Genomic DNA, 17,709 nt, shown 5'->3' with positions numbered 1-17,709 from the left:
TAATGAATTTCAATTAGAGTTAATACATTGTAATAATTACAATATATTACAAAATAATATTTTCAATATTAATGTTCTTAAACGTCTTAATACTTCTGCTAATGTAATATGTCTAAAAATATTTGAAGCGAATATAATTAAATAAAAATGCGTTTCAGGTATTATTTCAGGTTTTCCAATGGAAGTGAGAAAAAAGATAAACAAACCTTACATTTATTTCATGTGTTTTGCTAATAACACAGCGATATTGTACACTACTAAGTGTTGATAAGTTTTGATCTTTATTTCTAATACAACACTAGTGCACTTAACTACTTATTTCCACTTTAAATTTTACTTCCAAAATTCCGATAACAGTTTCTTCGACTTTAAAAAACGCCATTTTTTTGCATATATATAGTGAATAACATAGATAAATGGAGCGACCAATCATATCGCGTCAATTTGCTGTCAAATGTTGTTTATTTGGATTTTTTCCTGTTATGGTTGGAATAGAGTATAATATATAAGTCTAGATTAGTTTTGGAGGACTACGAAATAGTGGTTAGGGTATCCCTAGAAATTTAGGAAGCACCGATTAGAAAATTGAAAATAAAAAGCAACAAGTCAAAAAGATATGAAATAATTTATTTATAACTTACATATGCACACGAATACATTTAAATATTCAACTAGTTATTATACCTTATAATGTTGTGAGTTTATATAAATGGACTTAAAATATAATACTGATTTTAAAGGCAAAAGAATACAATCACAAAGTATTACTTAAATAAAAAAACATTAAACGAATGATTTTAATTAAAATGTCATTCGATATATAAAATCATGATGTATAATTTGTTAATTTATTTCAACTTTGTGCATGATTCTTTAATATTTTTCATAAAATAGTTTGTGATTTGTAACAATTCATTACAATTTGAACATAACATATTGACTAGTGTAACATAATGTAAATTTAAATGTTCTCTAATTTATATTATCTGGAATTTAATGGTGATCTTAAACACTGACACTAGTGATCTATAACAAACCCGTTAACTGTAGGTTTTGGAAGGTATTTTGAAATGTACTCGTATTAGTCTTTTTTTCTTAAAGACTAATATTTTGATCTATGAAATACTTTGTCACATACACTGCTTGGATTGCTTATTTTAAATTTAGTATTTATTGTTCTATTCACTCGTTTTTGTTCACTCAAATTCGTCCAGTTCGCAAAACTTCAAAAAGTTTTCTTCAAGTAGTCTATGTCATGTGGAGTGTGCTCTAGTAGAGGAACTGCGCGGCGGGCGGCTGGTTGCGGGGCGCCTTGTTGCGGCGCTCGAGGCGCGAGCGGCTGACGTAGGGCGACGGCTGCTTGAGGTGCACGGTGCGCACATGCAGCTTGCGGCTGTTGGACTGCGCGAAAGCTTTCCCGCACACTTCGCACGCGTAAGGCTTCACCCCCGTGTGGCTCTGTAATAGAGTTGCCATATTAAAAATATATTATTGGCTCTTCATTTTACTTCAGACACCATTGTATACATCATAGTAGTCCAGAAGTTTCACTAGTCTAGTGTCAGTCCTCCTATTCAATTAAAAATAAGTTCGTTTGGTACTTGGTCGGATGTTATGACTTACCCTGAAATGCCTGTCTAATGCACCTTTCATCTTGAAAGCCTTGGAACACATGGAGCACGGGTGCGGACGATGTTCCGAATGCGTCTTTTCATGCATTTGTAAGTTTGTCCGGTTAAAGAATGCCTTTGGGCACTGGGGGCACTTAAACGCTCTCTCCTCGAAGTGGGTTCTCTTGTGGTAGACAAGGAATGCATTACCCTGTACCGAAAAACCAAAAATAAGTTTTAACAATAACATTGTACTTACTCTGATATAACTCAAAAAATAAATATAACAACAAGCTCTGTAGTAAAGAGGGGCTTAGATTTCTATTATATAGATTCCTATGCGGTACCCCTTTGCTATTCTGAAAATTATTAAGTATTTAATATTTGTATCCAATTCAAAATATTTATAATAATATGAAATAGCAAAGTTCTTTCGCGGGAAAAAGTTTTTCAACAACTTTATCATAAATTATTTCCTAATTAGTAACCAATATATTTTGTGACCATTTCAATATTGGAATATTTTTTTTCTATAAAATATAATGACTTGGATCTGTTTTTGTGTGTGTGAGAATCAGAGCTTTCGTATAAAATATTTAAAAAATACCCGAAAGCCTTTTCCGCAGATGTCACAAATGTAATCCTTTTGAACGGGATAGTTCTTGTCGGGATGGACGCGTCGGAAGTGGTTCCAGTACTCGCGCGCATTCGGGATCTCCTCCGAGCACTGGGAAAATAAATAGTTCAACTATCAAACTAGAAACAAGTGATGTACCCCTGACCGACTTTGGTAAACGTGTCTATTTTAACCCTTTCCATGCGGGATCATTTTCCATACTGACGATTTTTTAGGAGGTCAGTGCGATGGACGAGATTTTATATCCTACCGAAGATACACCTCCAGGACGGAGAGCGTACTATTATTACTTTTCTTAAAATATATACACGACATTGGTGTGTCGTGGTGCACGACATTGCATTAAGTTTTTAAAACGGAATCATTGCAAATAGGACCTCGTCTACACGTTCCTATAGTGACACACGGGACTGAGTAGTGGGTACGCACGTGGTCGCAGCGCGCGGGCCAGTGCGCGTGCGCGGGCTTGGCCTTCCCGTAGTTGCGCGGGCGCGCGCGCGCGTGCAGCCGGCGGTGGTGCACGCGCAGCGCCTCCGCGTCGGGGAACGAGTCGCCGCACACGCGGCAGCCCGTGCTGCGGTTACATTTACTCGGTTACATTTACATGATTATGTAATCTTTCCACAACAAAATCCACGCCCACTAATTCCAGGCCTTTGTATCGTGTCGTTCTCTTTTTATGAAATAATATGTCTAGTTTACTGTAATGATGAAACGAAGCATCTCGGGGCTTGTGCCGGATGAAATTGTACAAGACGGAAATCTCCCGATTTGCTTTGAAGCAACCCGTTGAAATAAGCTTCAAATCGTGTCCTCGAGAGAAGGAGGACGACGGAACATTTACGGGCTCACTACACTATTCCCATATCTTTAGCGCTCCGAATATATAACGACTATGAAACTTCAACGCGTTTCTTTCTAATAGGTACTCGGTGTGGATTCCACAGATTATACCTCTCCAAAACATAGGAATCTTTAGTAGATTTACTTCCGATTTTGAACGATGTAATCGCTTTTTACTATATTACCTGAAGTCAGTGCTCTGTGTGTGCTTGACCGACGTCACCATGTGTCGCTTGTACGCCTCCATCGATACGAACTTCACGTCGCACTGCGGGCAATACGGCATGTCGTCCTTTTCTGTCTTTGTTTTTTCTTTATCCTGTTAATTTTTTTATTACTTCAACACTGAGATTTTTTTTAATGATTAATAATCTTAATGTATACAGAGCAGCGAGGACAGTACCCCATTAAATTATAATATTTGTTTATATAAGGCTGATAAATTTATCAAAATAAAAAAAGTGCAAGCGAGCGCTGTCCTCCCCGCTCACCCGCTCCCCGCAGCCCCCTTTGACTTCATTACTCAGGTTAATCATTTTGTGCTTGGCTTGTCTTTGTCTAAGACAATTAAAGTGTTTGATTGTTTTTGGAGTTTGGTCATAGAACGCCATATATTATTAGGGGTATCATTTAACGTCACAGCCACATTGTATATATTTTTTAAATAAAAATTGTCAGGAGCATCTCAGAGTGTACACTTACGACAGAGGTTTTGTGCATCATGGTCTTGTGCATAGCGAGGCCCAGCTTGCTGACGAAGGAGTACCCGCACACCCCGCAGATGAACTCCGACGGATGCTTCATGCGTACGTGCGACAAGTAGGACGTCCATTTCCTGCAGGCAACGATCAATCAAACAAAAAATCTTTAAATTTCGAACTTGGTATTTAGATAATTTGAGTTTAAAAAATTAAGAAGTTAGGCTTAACATAGTACACGTTCTATTATAATTTAATCTGCAAAGTATTTCGATTCCCAATTAGCTACTCATTACTCGTTACATGGATATTATATATAATAAAAAAAATCGAGAAATTATTTACGCTGTATATATATGTATATATATCAAACAAATTTTTTTTTATATTAAATAATGGAAAGAGACAAAGAGAAAGAGGGATAGGTCACCTGAGGATGACACAGTGTTTTTTCCTTACGTGACGACTTCCAGCAGTTCACTCTACTGTAAGCCGCGTTAAAGAACTTCGTTTCAAAGATAAATCGGATACTTACGTCAATACATCGTCGCAGTATTGGCATTTGTACGTCACACCTTTATGCCACATCTGATGTTGTCTTGCTTGAGTCCTGCAAATAACAATAAAAATCTCACTCACGTTAATTCAAACAAAACAAAGCAATGTCCACCATTGCTTTGTTTGAAGTTTTTTGTAGGCAAAGGTCCGACTTTCAAAGTTTCATCTACCTAATTTTGAGTCTATCCTACCTAATTTTGTGTCTGTGGTTTAGAGGTAAAAAATTCGACTAACCGAGGTTCTACTGTATAAATATGGGTTTTTTTAATGGGATATTGTGTAATCTATCGAAGGAAATATTATTATTCATTTTTATGGGCACTATATATGGTGGTACATGGTAAATACTGTCTTACCATAAATACTAAGATAATCCCATAGACAATCACTATATCAATCATTTAACATATTACTAACCATATGTAGATAATAAAAAAAAATACCCACCCAGATTTAGAGACATACGGACAAGACTTGCACGCATATTTCTTCTCGTGGTTTGAACTGTGTTTCTGCAGTATTCGCTTCGTTTTGAATCTGAACTTACAGATTTGGCACTCCAAGTCCCCTGCACTCTGGAAACAGCCTCATAAATTTAATAAAAAAAAAAAATGGAAATGAAAAAATAATAACAAAAGAAAACCTACAATAAATATTTAGCATAATGAATAGAAGTAGAGTTTAATATAATATTATTTTTATAGTTTAAAATAATATGTGGAATCTAGTTATGGACATATGGCAAATTTTTGTACAACCGGTAGTAGACGAACAAACACTCAGGTATAAACCTGATTCTAGTCTGATAAATAACGTTGGCTAGTTACCGGTTCGTGTTTGCTGACGTGATGCTTCCACGCCTGCGCGTCGATGAACCCTTTGAAACACAACTTGCACTGGAATATTGCGTTGACATAGTTCGAAGAACTCTGCCGTTGTAAGATCTCCGCCTTTTGTTGTTCTTCCTGAAGATTAAAGGGAGTACTGTGAGGTCCATTTAACCGATCTTAACTATGCTGGCAACTTTACTTGGTGGTAGGGCTTTGTGCAAGCCCTTCTGGGTAGGTACCACCCACTCATCAGATATTCTACCGCCAAATAACAGTACTCAGTATTGTTGTGTTCCGGTTTAAAGGGTGAGCCAGTGTAACTACAGGAACAAGAGACATAACATCTTAGTTCCCAAGGGTGGTGGACTGGTGGTACATTGGCGATGTAAGGAATGGTTAATGTTTCTTGCAGCGCCATTGTCTATGGGCGGTGGTGACCATATACCATCAGGTGGCCCATATGCTCGTCCACCAAACAATACCATAAAAAACTGACAATTCTTAAAAGAGATGCAGTGCATTTTAAGTTTGTTCTTATGGAATAATTATAGGATCGACTTTGTTCGTCACAAGAGACAAGAATGTGACGCTGACAATTGCATTTCAGACTGTCATTGAGACTTACTTCGAAGAAAAACCTAATAATCTTTATTAGCCCAATCTTCGTGATTCGTTATCGCCTGCAAACTATTTGCAAGTGTTTGAATGGGGGTAATCACTTAACATATAGATGACCAGCCTTCGTGTCGGCACGTTAATATTATAAAATGCTAACGAATTAGTTAATCGAAATGGTTACCGTTAATGTAATAATGTCACAATAGTTCTCCAGATCAAAGTCCTCTTCAATAACACCTCCAGTGTTGTTGGTGCGACGTTGTTTGGGGACAGCTGTCGGTTTTTTAGATTTTTGTTCATTCTTCCTGGGCCTTCCACGCTTTGGTTTGACCTCTATCATTATGCTTTCGCGGGGAACTCTATTTGTGTCGTCTGTTCCCTGTAATTAGTTATTTTTTGTATATTTATTATGATATATTATGTGATTAAGGCTACAAAAATATTTTTTTATATAGTATAACTATAATTGCGTAATATTTGATGTTGTGATCACCGATAAAAAGAAATACAATATTATCATCGTGTTAGTATGATGTATCCTTATTATTGACCTCCGTGGTCGAGTAGTGTGTACACCGGTTTTCACGGGTACGCCACTCCGAGGTCCCGGATTCGATTCCCGGCCGAGTCGATGTAGAAAAAGTCCATTAATTTTCTATGTTGTCTTGGTTCTGCGTGTATGTGGTACCGTCGTTACTTCTGTTTTGCCATAACACAAGTGCTTTAGCTACTTACATTGGGATCAGAATAATGTATGTGATGTCAAATATTTAATTATTTATTATTTATTGTCATTTCTGTAAGTAAAATATTTGAAAAAAATAATTTAAATCAAAATCTCGTCCATTTCGTTACAAAAAAAAATGCAGAATTCTATTGAAGTATTCTGTGATTTATATAAAGCATTTGATTATGTAGAACAAGAAACACTTGCATGTTAGCTCAAATACTATGGTATTATTGGTAAAGGCCATGATCTCATTGCTTCATACTTAAGTCAAAGAGTCCAACTACTTTTCATTAATGAAATAGTCTTCTGGATCTATTGCTAAAAATGGGTGTTCCACAGGGATCAACTTTAGGTTCTATTTCTAGTACATATATATAAATGATCTTCCTTTCTATATTAAAAATATTTGTGATATTGTGTTGTTGTTTGCTGACGATACTTTACAGATTTTTAAGGTTGTCAGGAAAGAAAGTAACTATGGCGATGTAAACAGTGCATTTTCACAGATACGATTGGTTCAAAATAAATAATGTTAGAAAGCCTAACCATGACCCTACCAAATGTTAGAAAGTAAAATTATAATGTATCATGAAATGGTGGCGTCTTGATTTAGCCGATGCTACGGTGTTTATAGTAATAGAATTGGACTATAAACTTCAGTAGAGTCCTCATTTATCGTCCCTAACAGAAAGACGCAGCTCCGCAACATACGCGGTTAGAAAAGATAATGGATATTGATACCTCTCGTCTAGTATATTTTAGTTATTTTCATAGTATTATGTCATATGACATTAATTTGCGGTAACGCTAGATATTGAATCTGTTTTTATTTTAAAAAGAGAGCAGTCTGGTCTATTTATAATCCTGGAGCTCAAGACTTCGTTCGAGATGCTTTAACAAAGAAAAAATACACACTGTTTCGACATAATATATTTACAACAATACCTGTGTGTAAGGTTATAATAAGCTTATAACGCTAAGTTTCCTACTCCGCAAAGTCAATAAATCTTTCTCGGGGCAAAGTATCAGTTTCTATAATAAAATTCCGCAGAAATTATTTGAACTTTGCCAATTCATTAATTCAAATCATTTCTTAAAAATAATTTAATAATAAAAGCATGTATATGTATTCAACACAAGATTATATAGATGTTAAAAAAGGGTGGAGCTTATACTTGTTGACATTTAGGCAGGCTATACTACATACAAATACAATAGGCTATTTGACAATGCGAAAAATAAAGTGTCAATTATTGTAATCAGTATATGAGTTTAAAAATGGTTATTTATTAACGAGAGTTGAAAGTAATAATTAATTTATTCAAAAATCCATAAATAAAAATGCATTTTTTTAAATGTTTCTCACATGACAATAAACACTCCTGATTGGTCGGGTTTATGATGCTTGTTAACCTCGTTTGCCTACTGTATGTTGATTATATGTGCCACAGATTACAATACAGGCAAGTGACGTCACCGACCCCATTGCAGCGCCATATTGTCAAAGTAGCGTTTTCGCGCGCTATTTGAATATTGAATTTGATATGTTTCAGCAAATATGTACTAGAATTAAAAACACAGCTTTTACTGGGTTCCTTAACCTCTACTAAATAATATTAAATGGATGGAAACTAGCATAAGTTTGTATTTAAAATGTTGGAAAACAGTAACTACCGAGTTTCGTACCGGTGGTAGCTTCACTTAATATTGTTTTGTCATATGACTATTCAAATGTGTTTGTAAAAGCCTACTTAAATAAAGTACCTCTTGATTTTAATATGTTTCTTCTCAGATATACTATGTACTGATAAACAGTCACAGTATTGCAAATGTCTTGTAAAATGATATGAATGTGCTTATATCTAATAATAAAATATATATTTAAATTATATTGTATAAAAAATTGTAACACTATGATTAGTATCGAGACAATCAATGATGACTTTTTAAGTCGTCTCTAACTAAGGCAACTCAATGATGTCCTAATGGACATATGGAATAACATCATAGGGATGCCTTAATGTGTGACTGAATTCAACTACTCTTTTATCACAAGCAAAAGTGAACAAGAAGGACTCTTCACTGATTATCAGGAGCACCACTTACTTCTAAATCATCTTCCCTATCAATTTTAACTGCTTTATCAATGCTGATTTTTTTTCTTCTCTTCATTTTCATTTCTTTTTTCTTCTCTTTATGTAAAGACAGTGGTTCATCATCATCACTTGATAATATTTTATCAACACTTGAGAGTAAAGATAGATCATCACAACTGTTTTCCCTTTTGATGTTATCTTTATCATCAAAATATTCTCTATCATCGATAACTTCAAATGGTTCCGTTTTAATGTCATTATTAATGTCTAAATCTACATCAGCTGTTACATTCATGCACTTTACTTGGCTAAGTGCTATATTGGAAGACAAACGGAAAACATCTCTATCTATTTTCTTTATAACATCACTAGTAATCTGTAATTAAGGAGAAGATTCTGATTAATACATTAGCACAGACTAGGGACTAAATCAAAGTTTCGATTTTGATACTAAATAGTTAAATAATTTAAATCTAGTTATAGAGAAAATACAACAATGGCTAGAACAATGTCTGTTGTGATACAATAATCAATTTTAAAAAGTATGTTGGTCACCAAATGGTAATTACCTTCTTGGCCAGTAGACACTAACAATATGAAAAGTATAAATAACTTCATACATTCACAATGCACAACGTATTGTGCATATACTGATTCATCTTATAAATGGGAACAGTACAAAGTAAACATACAATTACTGCCACCGATAATACTTGAAGAACTTAATAATTACCTTTTTACATGAGTGCAATAAGCCTATTAATGTCGCTTGCCCTCGCAAACATCTCTCCCTAAAGATATAAAACTTTTGTAAGTGGGCAGTACATTCATAGCAAATATATTTTGGCAGGTTTTCCACTTCAGTCTGAAATTAAACTTACGATAAAATATCATAATCATAAATAATAATACTTAAATATAATGTTATTATTTTTTTTACATTAAAATCTGAATTAAATACTTACATGATTTCCTACTAAAACTTCGTAATAAGTTTCCAGTGAGTACGAATGTAAATTATACATTTTCACATCCATTATAAGGCATATTCTGCACACTTTTATATCCTTCATAATTACTTTTTGATTATAAATTATGTAATTACTTATAAATTAAATTCAAATAAGTTACAAATTCGCGGTATCAAACACGAACACTGGTTGATAGAGTTAGAAAACATTAGAACTTCTACGGTAATATCATTCTTTAAAACATTACATATATATCACACATCGTTAGGTATTTTATGAATTTAAAACGATAATGTAAATAATTAAATGTACATTGAATGTCCAAAACTTAAGATTAACTATCTTTCATTTTTATTTTAGTAATAAATGCAACAAGAATGTCTAGTTCTACACAAGACGCCATCAAGCTGCCATTTTACTGTTGACAACTAATGACATTAGTAAATAGCGATAGCAACATTTCTTTCGATTAAACAATATAAGGTTTCGCTTATATAAAAATTCTAATTATTCGTCTTTATATAAGTATATGAAGATAAAATGACTTTTATATAAACATTCTATGCGTACGGAAGAGTCTGAGATTTGATAGAGTTAAGTTTATATTGGGAGGACGTGGGAAGGTAAAAGTTATTGTAGCTAAGTTAAGCTACGAATACATTATATTAAATAAAAAAAAAGCGTGTTAACAAAATATGTTTTTTTTACATTATCGTAAATGTCAAATAAAAGTTGATCGTAGGTCGTAGCAGTTACATACTCTGTGGGTCGTAGTCAAACACAGTCCCGTGCGCCCCGTGGTTATTGATTAAATCTAAAAACTATGGAGTGTTTCTAAATTGGCGGGGAAGATCAAAATTTTTATGTTTTATTTAGTTGTCGCTACGATTTTTGAAGCGACAACATTAAAAAAAAACAGAAAACATTGGCGGGAAATTTAAGTCTCTTCTGGATACGCTGGAATGGAACCGGGAACATTGTTATAACATTATCTTACATTACTGTATTGTTTTACTTTAATTGCTTAACTTAACCAATAAAGATAAACGTTATTAATTAATTTCGAGAGTGATACATACAACTTATATAAATACACCGTACAAATAACTAGCAGCAGTTAATTAACAAATAACTTTCTTTTACAATTTGGTATTTCAACTGTTTGATATGTATCTGATATATGTTCGATAAAAAATGTTCGTGTTTAGAATTTTTAGAAAAATTAAAAATAATTTACCTTACTATACTTTCTGATTTGTTTTTCATTGTGACTTTGATTTAATATGAAATTGTTTGTTGATTTCAATTGTTCGTTATCTGATCTTCATTGTTCAGTCAAAATTTTATTTTTTATGATTTCATTTGTTACTTTATTTGAAAAGAGCAGGGGTTGGGATATCTTTATAAAATGAGGTAATTGAGATCCTCTTAACCACCTCATTCTCCAAACATAAAATAAATTGCAAAGTAGCTGAAAAAAATAAAGTTTTTATTTTTTTGTTTAAATACTTTATTGACCACCACTAAGTAAATGGGACAAAAGGCGGACTTAATGCCTGAAGGCATTCTCTGTCAGTCAACCTTTAGGTCAAACAGAAAACCATGAAAAGATGTCCAGATATGACCAGATTATATATACATGCATACATAGTATCTACAAAATAAATATTGATCTATATTGTCTATAGTAAAAACAAATAAATAATAATAGTGCTTTTACTTTAATATATAGCTGTAACAATGGAGAATTATAATAACCTTACAATGCAGAGTATTATTTACTTACGCCAGAGCTAGAGAAGTTCAGTGCAAGCTAGAATTTCGATGCATTCGGCTCGCTTCAACTTTTCCGTTTCCCATCCGTTCTTTGTGTGTAATATAATAAAACAGGATCCCGTTTAAAACTTAAAACGGGACCCTTTCAAACGGTGTCACAATAATAATCAGTATTGCTGTTTGGTCGGACAGTATATTAGGAATATATCAATTATTAAAAAGTAGTAAAATTGTCAATGTCTAAATCTCATTTTCTTTGATTAGTTTATGTTATAGGTATATTATGCTTTAGTAGAAAGTGCATCTGTGTTTGCGCACATACTTGGGGATTAGGGCTTTTTTCATTTTGTTTACAAATTCCACGGGCTCACAGTTGCCCGTGCTTTTTTTACTGTGCAATATATATGACCACCACTGATATATCATATATAATATATCAGTGGTGGTGCTTAAACAGTGGAGCTATTACGGTTAGAGTATAGCAACTGTTGCTATCAAATATTTGTTGCGGATTGATATCAAATCAAATCAAAAAAATATAAATCAGTATTATGGACCAATGCAGTAGCATAATACTGATTTATCGACTGCAACATTTATCAATCCAACAGTTGATACCACCTTTGTAAATCGATTTATATTTGCCTCAAAATAGGCCTTAGTTTTAGCGATAACCTCTTCATTCGAGCGAAATTTCTTACCAGCGAGCATTTTTTTTAGGTCTCCGGACAGAATAAGGTGGATATGGGAGTAATTAGAGGTTCAATTCATGTAGTTTTACCATTGTTTTGATTGATTTGTAACACGGTGCGGTGTATTGATGAAACAAAATGTTTTTCTTTGCCATATGCGGGCGTTTCTTTGCAATTTCAGCCTTCAGACGCTCCAGTAACGCTATATAATATTCACTTTTGATGTTATTTCCCTTCTCAAGATAGTCGATTAATATTTACACCATGCACATCCCAAAATATCGAGGCCATAACCTTTCCAGCCGATTGTTGTGCTTTCGGGCATGTTGGATGAGGTTCACCAGTTGCTGTCCACTCAGATGATGATCATTTTGATTCCGGCGTGAAGTAGATCCATGTATCATGCATTGTCTCATATCGACGCAAAAATTCCGGTTTGTTACGTTTAAACATGGCCAAACACTGCTCAAAAACATCAACATGTTCTTGTTTTTGGTCAACAGTGAGCAAACGCGGCAATCATTTTGAGCTGAGCTTTCTCATAGTCAAATGCTCATGCAATATAAAGCTAACACGTTCTTTTGATATCTTTACGATGTCAGCTAACTCACTCAACTTCACTTTTCGATCATTCAAAACGATTTTGTGTATTTTTTTATGTTTTCTGTTGTTACCGCCTCATTTGGACGTCCAGTACGTTCTGCGTCATCGGTGTCTCTACGACCACGTTTGAAGTCAGCATACCAACGGTTTATTGTCTTAAAACTTTTCAAGCCATTGCTTCGCCTGAAAGTTATTTTTTCTTATCAAGAAGCAGTGTAAAATTAAAGCAGTTTTTGATCCATTGTTTTGAAAATAGCAGAAGTAGCGTCACCTTTAGTACAATAACTCACAAACTAATGAATAGAATATCATGAAATTTTAACAGTTGTCTTTATAAGATTAGTACTAACTGCAAAAGGGGTGGATGAAATAAAACTAGCGCTATATATGTGTTAGGCCCGGGACTCTTCAGCTCATGTAATATATATACATAATAAAGTCATAAAAAATATTTTATATATATGAAGTGCACAGTTAGCAGATCTGAAAAATTCTATTTATGACATTTTAAAAGAAGACACAATTAGTTAATTTTAGTAGCCGCTCTCGGTAGTAAAGTTTTGCTTCGCCAATGTATACTAAACTAAGTCAAAGTATACTAACTTTAGAAGTTCAGTCTAAACTATACAAACTAACAACTCAATTTGAGAAATGGTTTAGAAACTCAAACGACAGAAACAAAATATACATTATTATGACCAATGTACGAATTATCGTATACATAATGTTGCCAACCCCAAAGGCAGGACGAGTAACAACAGTTAAACAACTTTGAGATTGAATTGGCATGTTATAATTCATGCCAATCATTCATGCCAATGCATGCTATCATTCAGGTCAAGACCTCAAATATATATAATGCAACTTTAATTTAAATTTGTGAAAAAATGACGTTTTGATTCACGGTGAAGTTGTTATCAGAATTTTGAAGTAAAAATCAAGTGGATATAAGAAGTTAAGTAAAATAGTGTTGTATTATAAATAAAAACTACATATAGTATTAAGCTGATCTAAATCTGAATATAATTCTCTGTAGTGCATAACATCTATAGCAGAATTATTGATATTGTATAAGCTTATGAAAAAGGGTCAAGTGAGAAAAGATTAAAAGTCTCTTTTATACCTCAGGTAATGATTATAATTAAAATATCTTATGAATAAAATCTTAAGAATTCATTTAGTAATGCGACGAAAAAAAGGTCGACAGGGTCTAAAACTGGGTTGAACGACGGTAAAAGGTCACTGGTACTTACTTAAGAATTGCATTGACCACGAGAAATTGTTGTAGTTTTAAATATAAATGCCCTTCTTTGTTAATTTTAAAAAATATTTCAGATGAAGGTCAGTCCTACACTCATAATCAACATCGTGGGATAATACTAAGGAGGAAGTGGATTTGCAAGGCAATGATTGCAGTATTTAACCTATCAATAACAAAGTATATATTCTATATTCAATGACTTATTGCATTCCACAGTGTGTACCAATTATATCATTTGTAATTGGTAAACTTATTATAATGAGATTTATTATAGACGCTGTAGAAACATAGTTGGTAAGAAAGCTTTAACTCTTAAGCCTTAAGCAAAATTATGTAATTTTATAGTATATATAATTTTTAAATCATTTTAATATAAATTTTTATAACATGTTTTGGCGCACTCGAAACAGTTAAAGTCAAAGACAAAAATCTACCAAACTTTTAACACCTGAAGTTTATCTATAAACAAAGTTTGAACTTTATTTCATCAACAGCTAACTTATAAGTTGCTGGTATACCAGCAGATCCGCAAAAACTTAGTTTAACTCAGTCTTAGCCAAATAAAAAGTAATGTCGATCCTCGGCATGCTACAGGGGAACGATGCGTTGAATGATTATATTTTTGGAACTGTTTTTTTTTTTTATAGTATGGTAGGCGGACTGAAAAATGGGCACAGGTTAATGGACACCGCTATTAACGCTGTAAGAAATATCAACCGTTCCTTAATTAAATGAGAACAATGCAGGAATTCCATGAATAATTCGCCCTTTTCTGCCATTTTTTTCCAGTAAATATGAGAATTCTTAATAATCTTACAATGAATTACTTTGTAACAGTTTATGTTTCCTATACGATGAAAATATCGTTATTAATAATATAGATACTTATACTATGTACTAATTTTCTCCCGTGGCTTTGTTCCGTTTTTAGGGGTTGTGGTCATAAAATCCTTTCATGGGGTTCAAGCATGCTTCATACCAAATATCATCAAATTAGATTCAGTGGCTAGGCCGTGATAGAGCAACAAACAGAACTACTTTATAATATTAGTAGAGATTTAAAATTAGAATATTAAATATAACGTTAAGATCAAATCATATCAAATATATTTTATTCAAGTAAATTTCACAATGAAGCGTTTTTGAGTCGTCAATATTTAAACAATACCGCCAAAAGAAAGCAGCGTCCAGCGAGAAGAAACGGCAAGAAATTCGCATAGTTGTTCTTTTCAAATAAACAGATTTACAATGCTGTTATTCACAATTAGTGATCACTCAGTCCTGTGAAGGAACTCGAGCTTAAACCCAGGCGTTTTTTTTTTCTAAAAAATAATAAACATATTTTAATGAATAATAAGATTTATTGATCAATTTTGTCTTACTTAACAAACTTTTTGTCGAGATAGAAGTATGAGAAAAGTTCAAATTTAAATTTCTTATAACCTACCTACTGTTGCGGATGTAGATTAACACAAAACAAACAACATTCATATCTGCATTACGTCATTTGCTAATTTAAATTAAATCCATCTATGCTGTAACGTTAAAAATAATGTTCTTACTATATTATACAAAAGCTACAGTAGGAACTTAAAAAAAAAATCTATATATTTTAAATGGGATACCAAAATAACTTATATTTCTTAATAAATTGAAAAAAAAATCTAAATTATATTCATATTTTCAACATTATCAATATCGAGACGTTTAAATGGTAAGTGCATTTATCATCAACAACAAAGTATTAGGAAAGTAACAATTAGACTTCAATTATACATGCATGATACAAATGCGAATAACTTGACAAATGCTAATCTTCGATTTGTTATAAAGTAAGTGCTTTCACTTATTCAATTTCATTCGATTCCACGTTAACATTATATGATGTTTACCAGTGCGCTGGTAACTATTCTAAAATCGACACTAGCTCATTCAGCCATTATGTGGTAAATTTATGACTGAGAATTCACAAGACGACGGGTCTGCACTGTCTTATTTCCTAGGTGGTAAGAAAATTTAATATCCGTTTACGGATTCGTTTACAATGCTGATCGTCATTTCGGTGCCGATATTTTAAAACAACTATTGATCACCGCATCTTGCAACTTTTTAGTCTTTAATGAACAAATATGGAATTGTGTGTTATAGGTATGCAAAACGAATATGATAAAAGTATTATACCAATTAGGTATACCCGATTAATTAAAAAACGTCAATATTTTTTTTCTGTATATTTTATAAACGGATAAAGATTAAAAAATACCTAAGAAATTAAGAATTTCTGGGTACAAATACTTTGCTACTGAATAAGTCTGACCTAAAAAAAATCTCTGTAAGACAGGGTCCACCTAAGGCCACGCAGAGGTCCTTGAATTTATTTTTAATGTTCGCTTAAAAAACTACAAACAACGGTTGGAACATTGGTTAATAGCTTACCTACCCTAAGTTTTAATATGGATCAGGCGATGATGCAAATCTGGCAGGGTTTTGTGCAAGCTCGTCTGGTTAGGGACCACCAACTCATCAGATTTTCTATCACTAAATAGCAATACTTGGTATTGTTTCGGTTTCACGGATGAGTGAGCCAGTGCAACTAAAGGCACAACAGACGAAACATCTTAGGTAAATATTACTTACAGCGACAATGTCGATGGCTGGCGATGACTTTTTACCATCATCTTGCTCATTTATCCTGAACCTACTGATTTCATAAAAATCTCGTCCATGAAATGAAGCATGGACCAAGTGTTGTAATAGATAGCTACTTATATAGTGTTTATTTTTGTGTTACTTTTGGTTTTAGAGATTTCTCAGTTCTAGTTTCGGATAAGATCCACCCTTCGAATATGTACAAATACAAAAATTGGCAATCTGGCATTAAATGTAATGGATACATCTGAAATTGTTATTTTAAAAATATACAATAATTACGATGCAGCAGAACTTCAACCTACAATGTGATTCTGTAAGAATTCACTTGGTATCTCTCTCATGAAATTTTAACAACCGATTTACATCACCGTAAGTCGGTTGTTAACATAATTACGTTGATAAGTCATTTTGATACGTCTATCTTAATAATTACTATAGTCAATGAGGCTTAACACATTCTGCCATTTCATGTTTGTGTCCTGCGATGAGCTTCGAGTTCTCAGAATACGTCTCCTGAACCCGTCAAAGAGAATAATTGCCTCAATACTCAGGCCGCGCTTAAGTTGAACAGTTTTTATAATTCCATACTTTTATTTTGTAGGTATAATGATTCTTGAAAAAAGATAAAATCATCTTAACGTTATATTGAAAAATGTTGAGGCTTTTAGAACATACTATTTTTAGCAATACTTTCAAGCTGTTAAAAATACAATGCATTTTATCAGTATTCATGACCATGGAGAATCCACAGAAGTTCAAAGAGTTATCAATAGTAAAAAGAACAAATTGTAAAAAAATGGTAAATTATAATTTGCTTGAATTTTTGAGCGCGAGGACAGTGAAGTTTTATAAATTAATCTAATTAATAAAATTGTAGTTTATAAATTAATCCTAAATTTAATTTAAACTAGGCTAGCTTAAATTAAATTTAGGATTAATCCGTCCGTTCCGTTTCATAAACCTTTCAATTTAGAAAATTACATAATAAAAATTTATATCCTATAGCACACAGGAATAATTTAGCTAATATATGGATGATTGGTTTCATAGTTACCTCAAACATACAAACAAACAAATTACCTCTATATAATATTAATATGGAGTATAAATTAATCCAATTCTTTGGAAACACTA

At 33.1% G+C, this 17,709-nt stretch overlaps 1 protein-coding gene across 2 annotated transcripts; it reads right to left on the bottom strand.

Moving 5' to 3' along the window:
• Positions 1–702: 702 nt before the first annotated feature.
• On the bottom strand, positions 703–10,013 carry LOC113402188 (zinc finger protein 184-like). Of its 2 annotated transcripts, none has more exons than XM_064217023.1 (13): positions 9,586–10,013; positions 9,354–9,485; positions 8,631–8,996; positions 5,976–6,173; positions 5,174–5,311; positions 4,794–4,921; positions 4,324–4,398; positions 3,793–3,925; positions 3,276–3,409; positions 2,677–2,821; positions 2,218–2,337; positions 1,624–1,821; positions 703–1,458 (listed from the first exon to the last, which is right to left on the bottom strand). In XM_064217023.1, the coding sequence occupies exons 1-13, from the start codon at positions 9,691–9,693 to the stop codon at positions 1,270–1,272; spliced, it is 2,064 nt and encodes a 687-aa protein (XP_064073093.1). In that variant the 5' UTR covers positions 9,694–10,013; the 3' UTR covers positions 703–1,269. The 2 variants fall into 2 exon arrangements, with proteins under 2 accessions (XP_064073093.1, XP_064073094.1); XM_064217024.1 differs by having other exon boundaries at positions 704–1,458; positions 3,796–3,925.
• Between the last annotated feature and the right edge of the window lie 7,696 nt (positions 10,014–17,709).

This window comes from Vanessa tameamea, chromosome 14 (assembly GCF_037043105.1).
Source record: "Vanessa tameamea isolate UH-Manoa-2023 chromosome 14, ilVanTame1 primary haplotype, whole genome shotgun sequence".
Taxonomy (NCBI): Eukaryota; Metazoa; Arthropoda; class Insecta; order Lepidoptera; family Nymphalidae; genus Vanessa; species Vanessa tameamea.
Note: the sequence above shows the minus strand (reverse complement) of the source record. Positions and strands in the feature narration are given on the sequence as shown.

What these genes read in the sequence shown, in the direction of transcription:
- LOC113402188 (XM_064217023.1), bottom strand. Translation starts at nt 9,693, where the DNA reads ATGAAGGATATAAAAGTGTGCAGAATATGCCTTATAATGGATGTGAAA. An exon ending in ATAGGGAAGATGATTTAGAA is followed by an intron (nt 6,174 to 8,630) that starts GTAAGTGGTGCT and finishes AACTAATTACAG; the next exon opens with GGAACAGACGACACAAATAG. An exon ending in GGCCCGCGCGCTGCGACCAC is followed by an intron (nt 2,338 to 2,676) that starts GTGCGTACCCAC and finishes TTATTTTCCCAG; the next exon opens with TGCTCGGAGGAGATCCCGAA.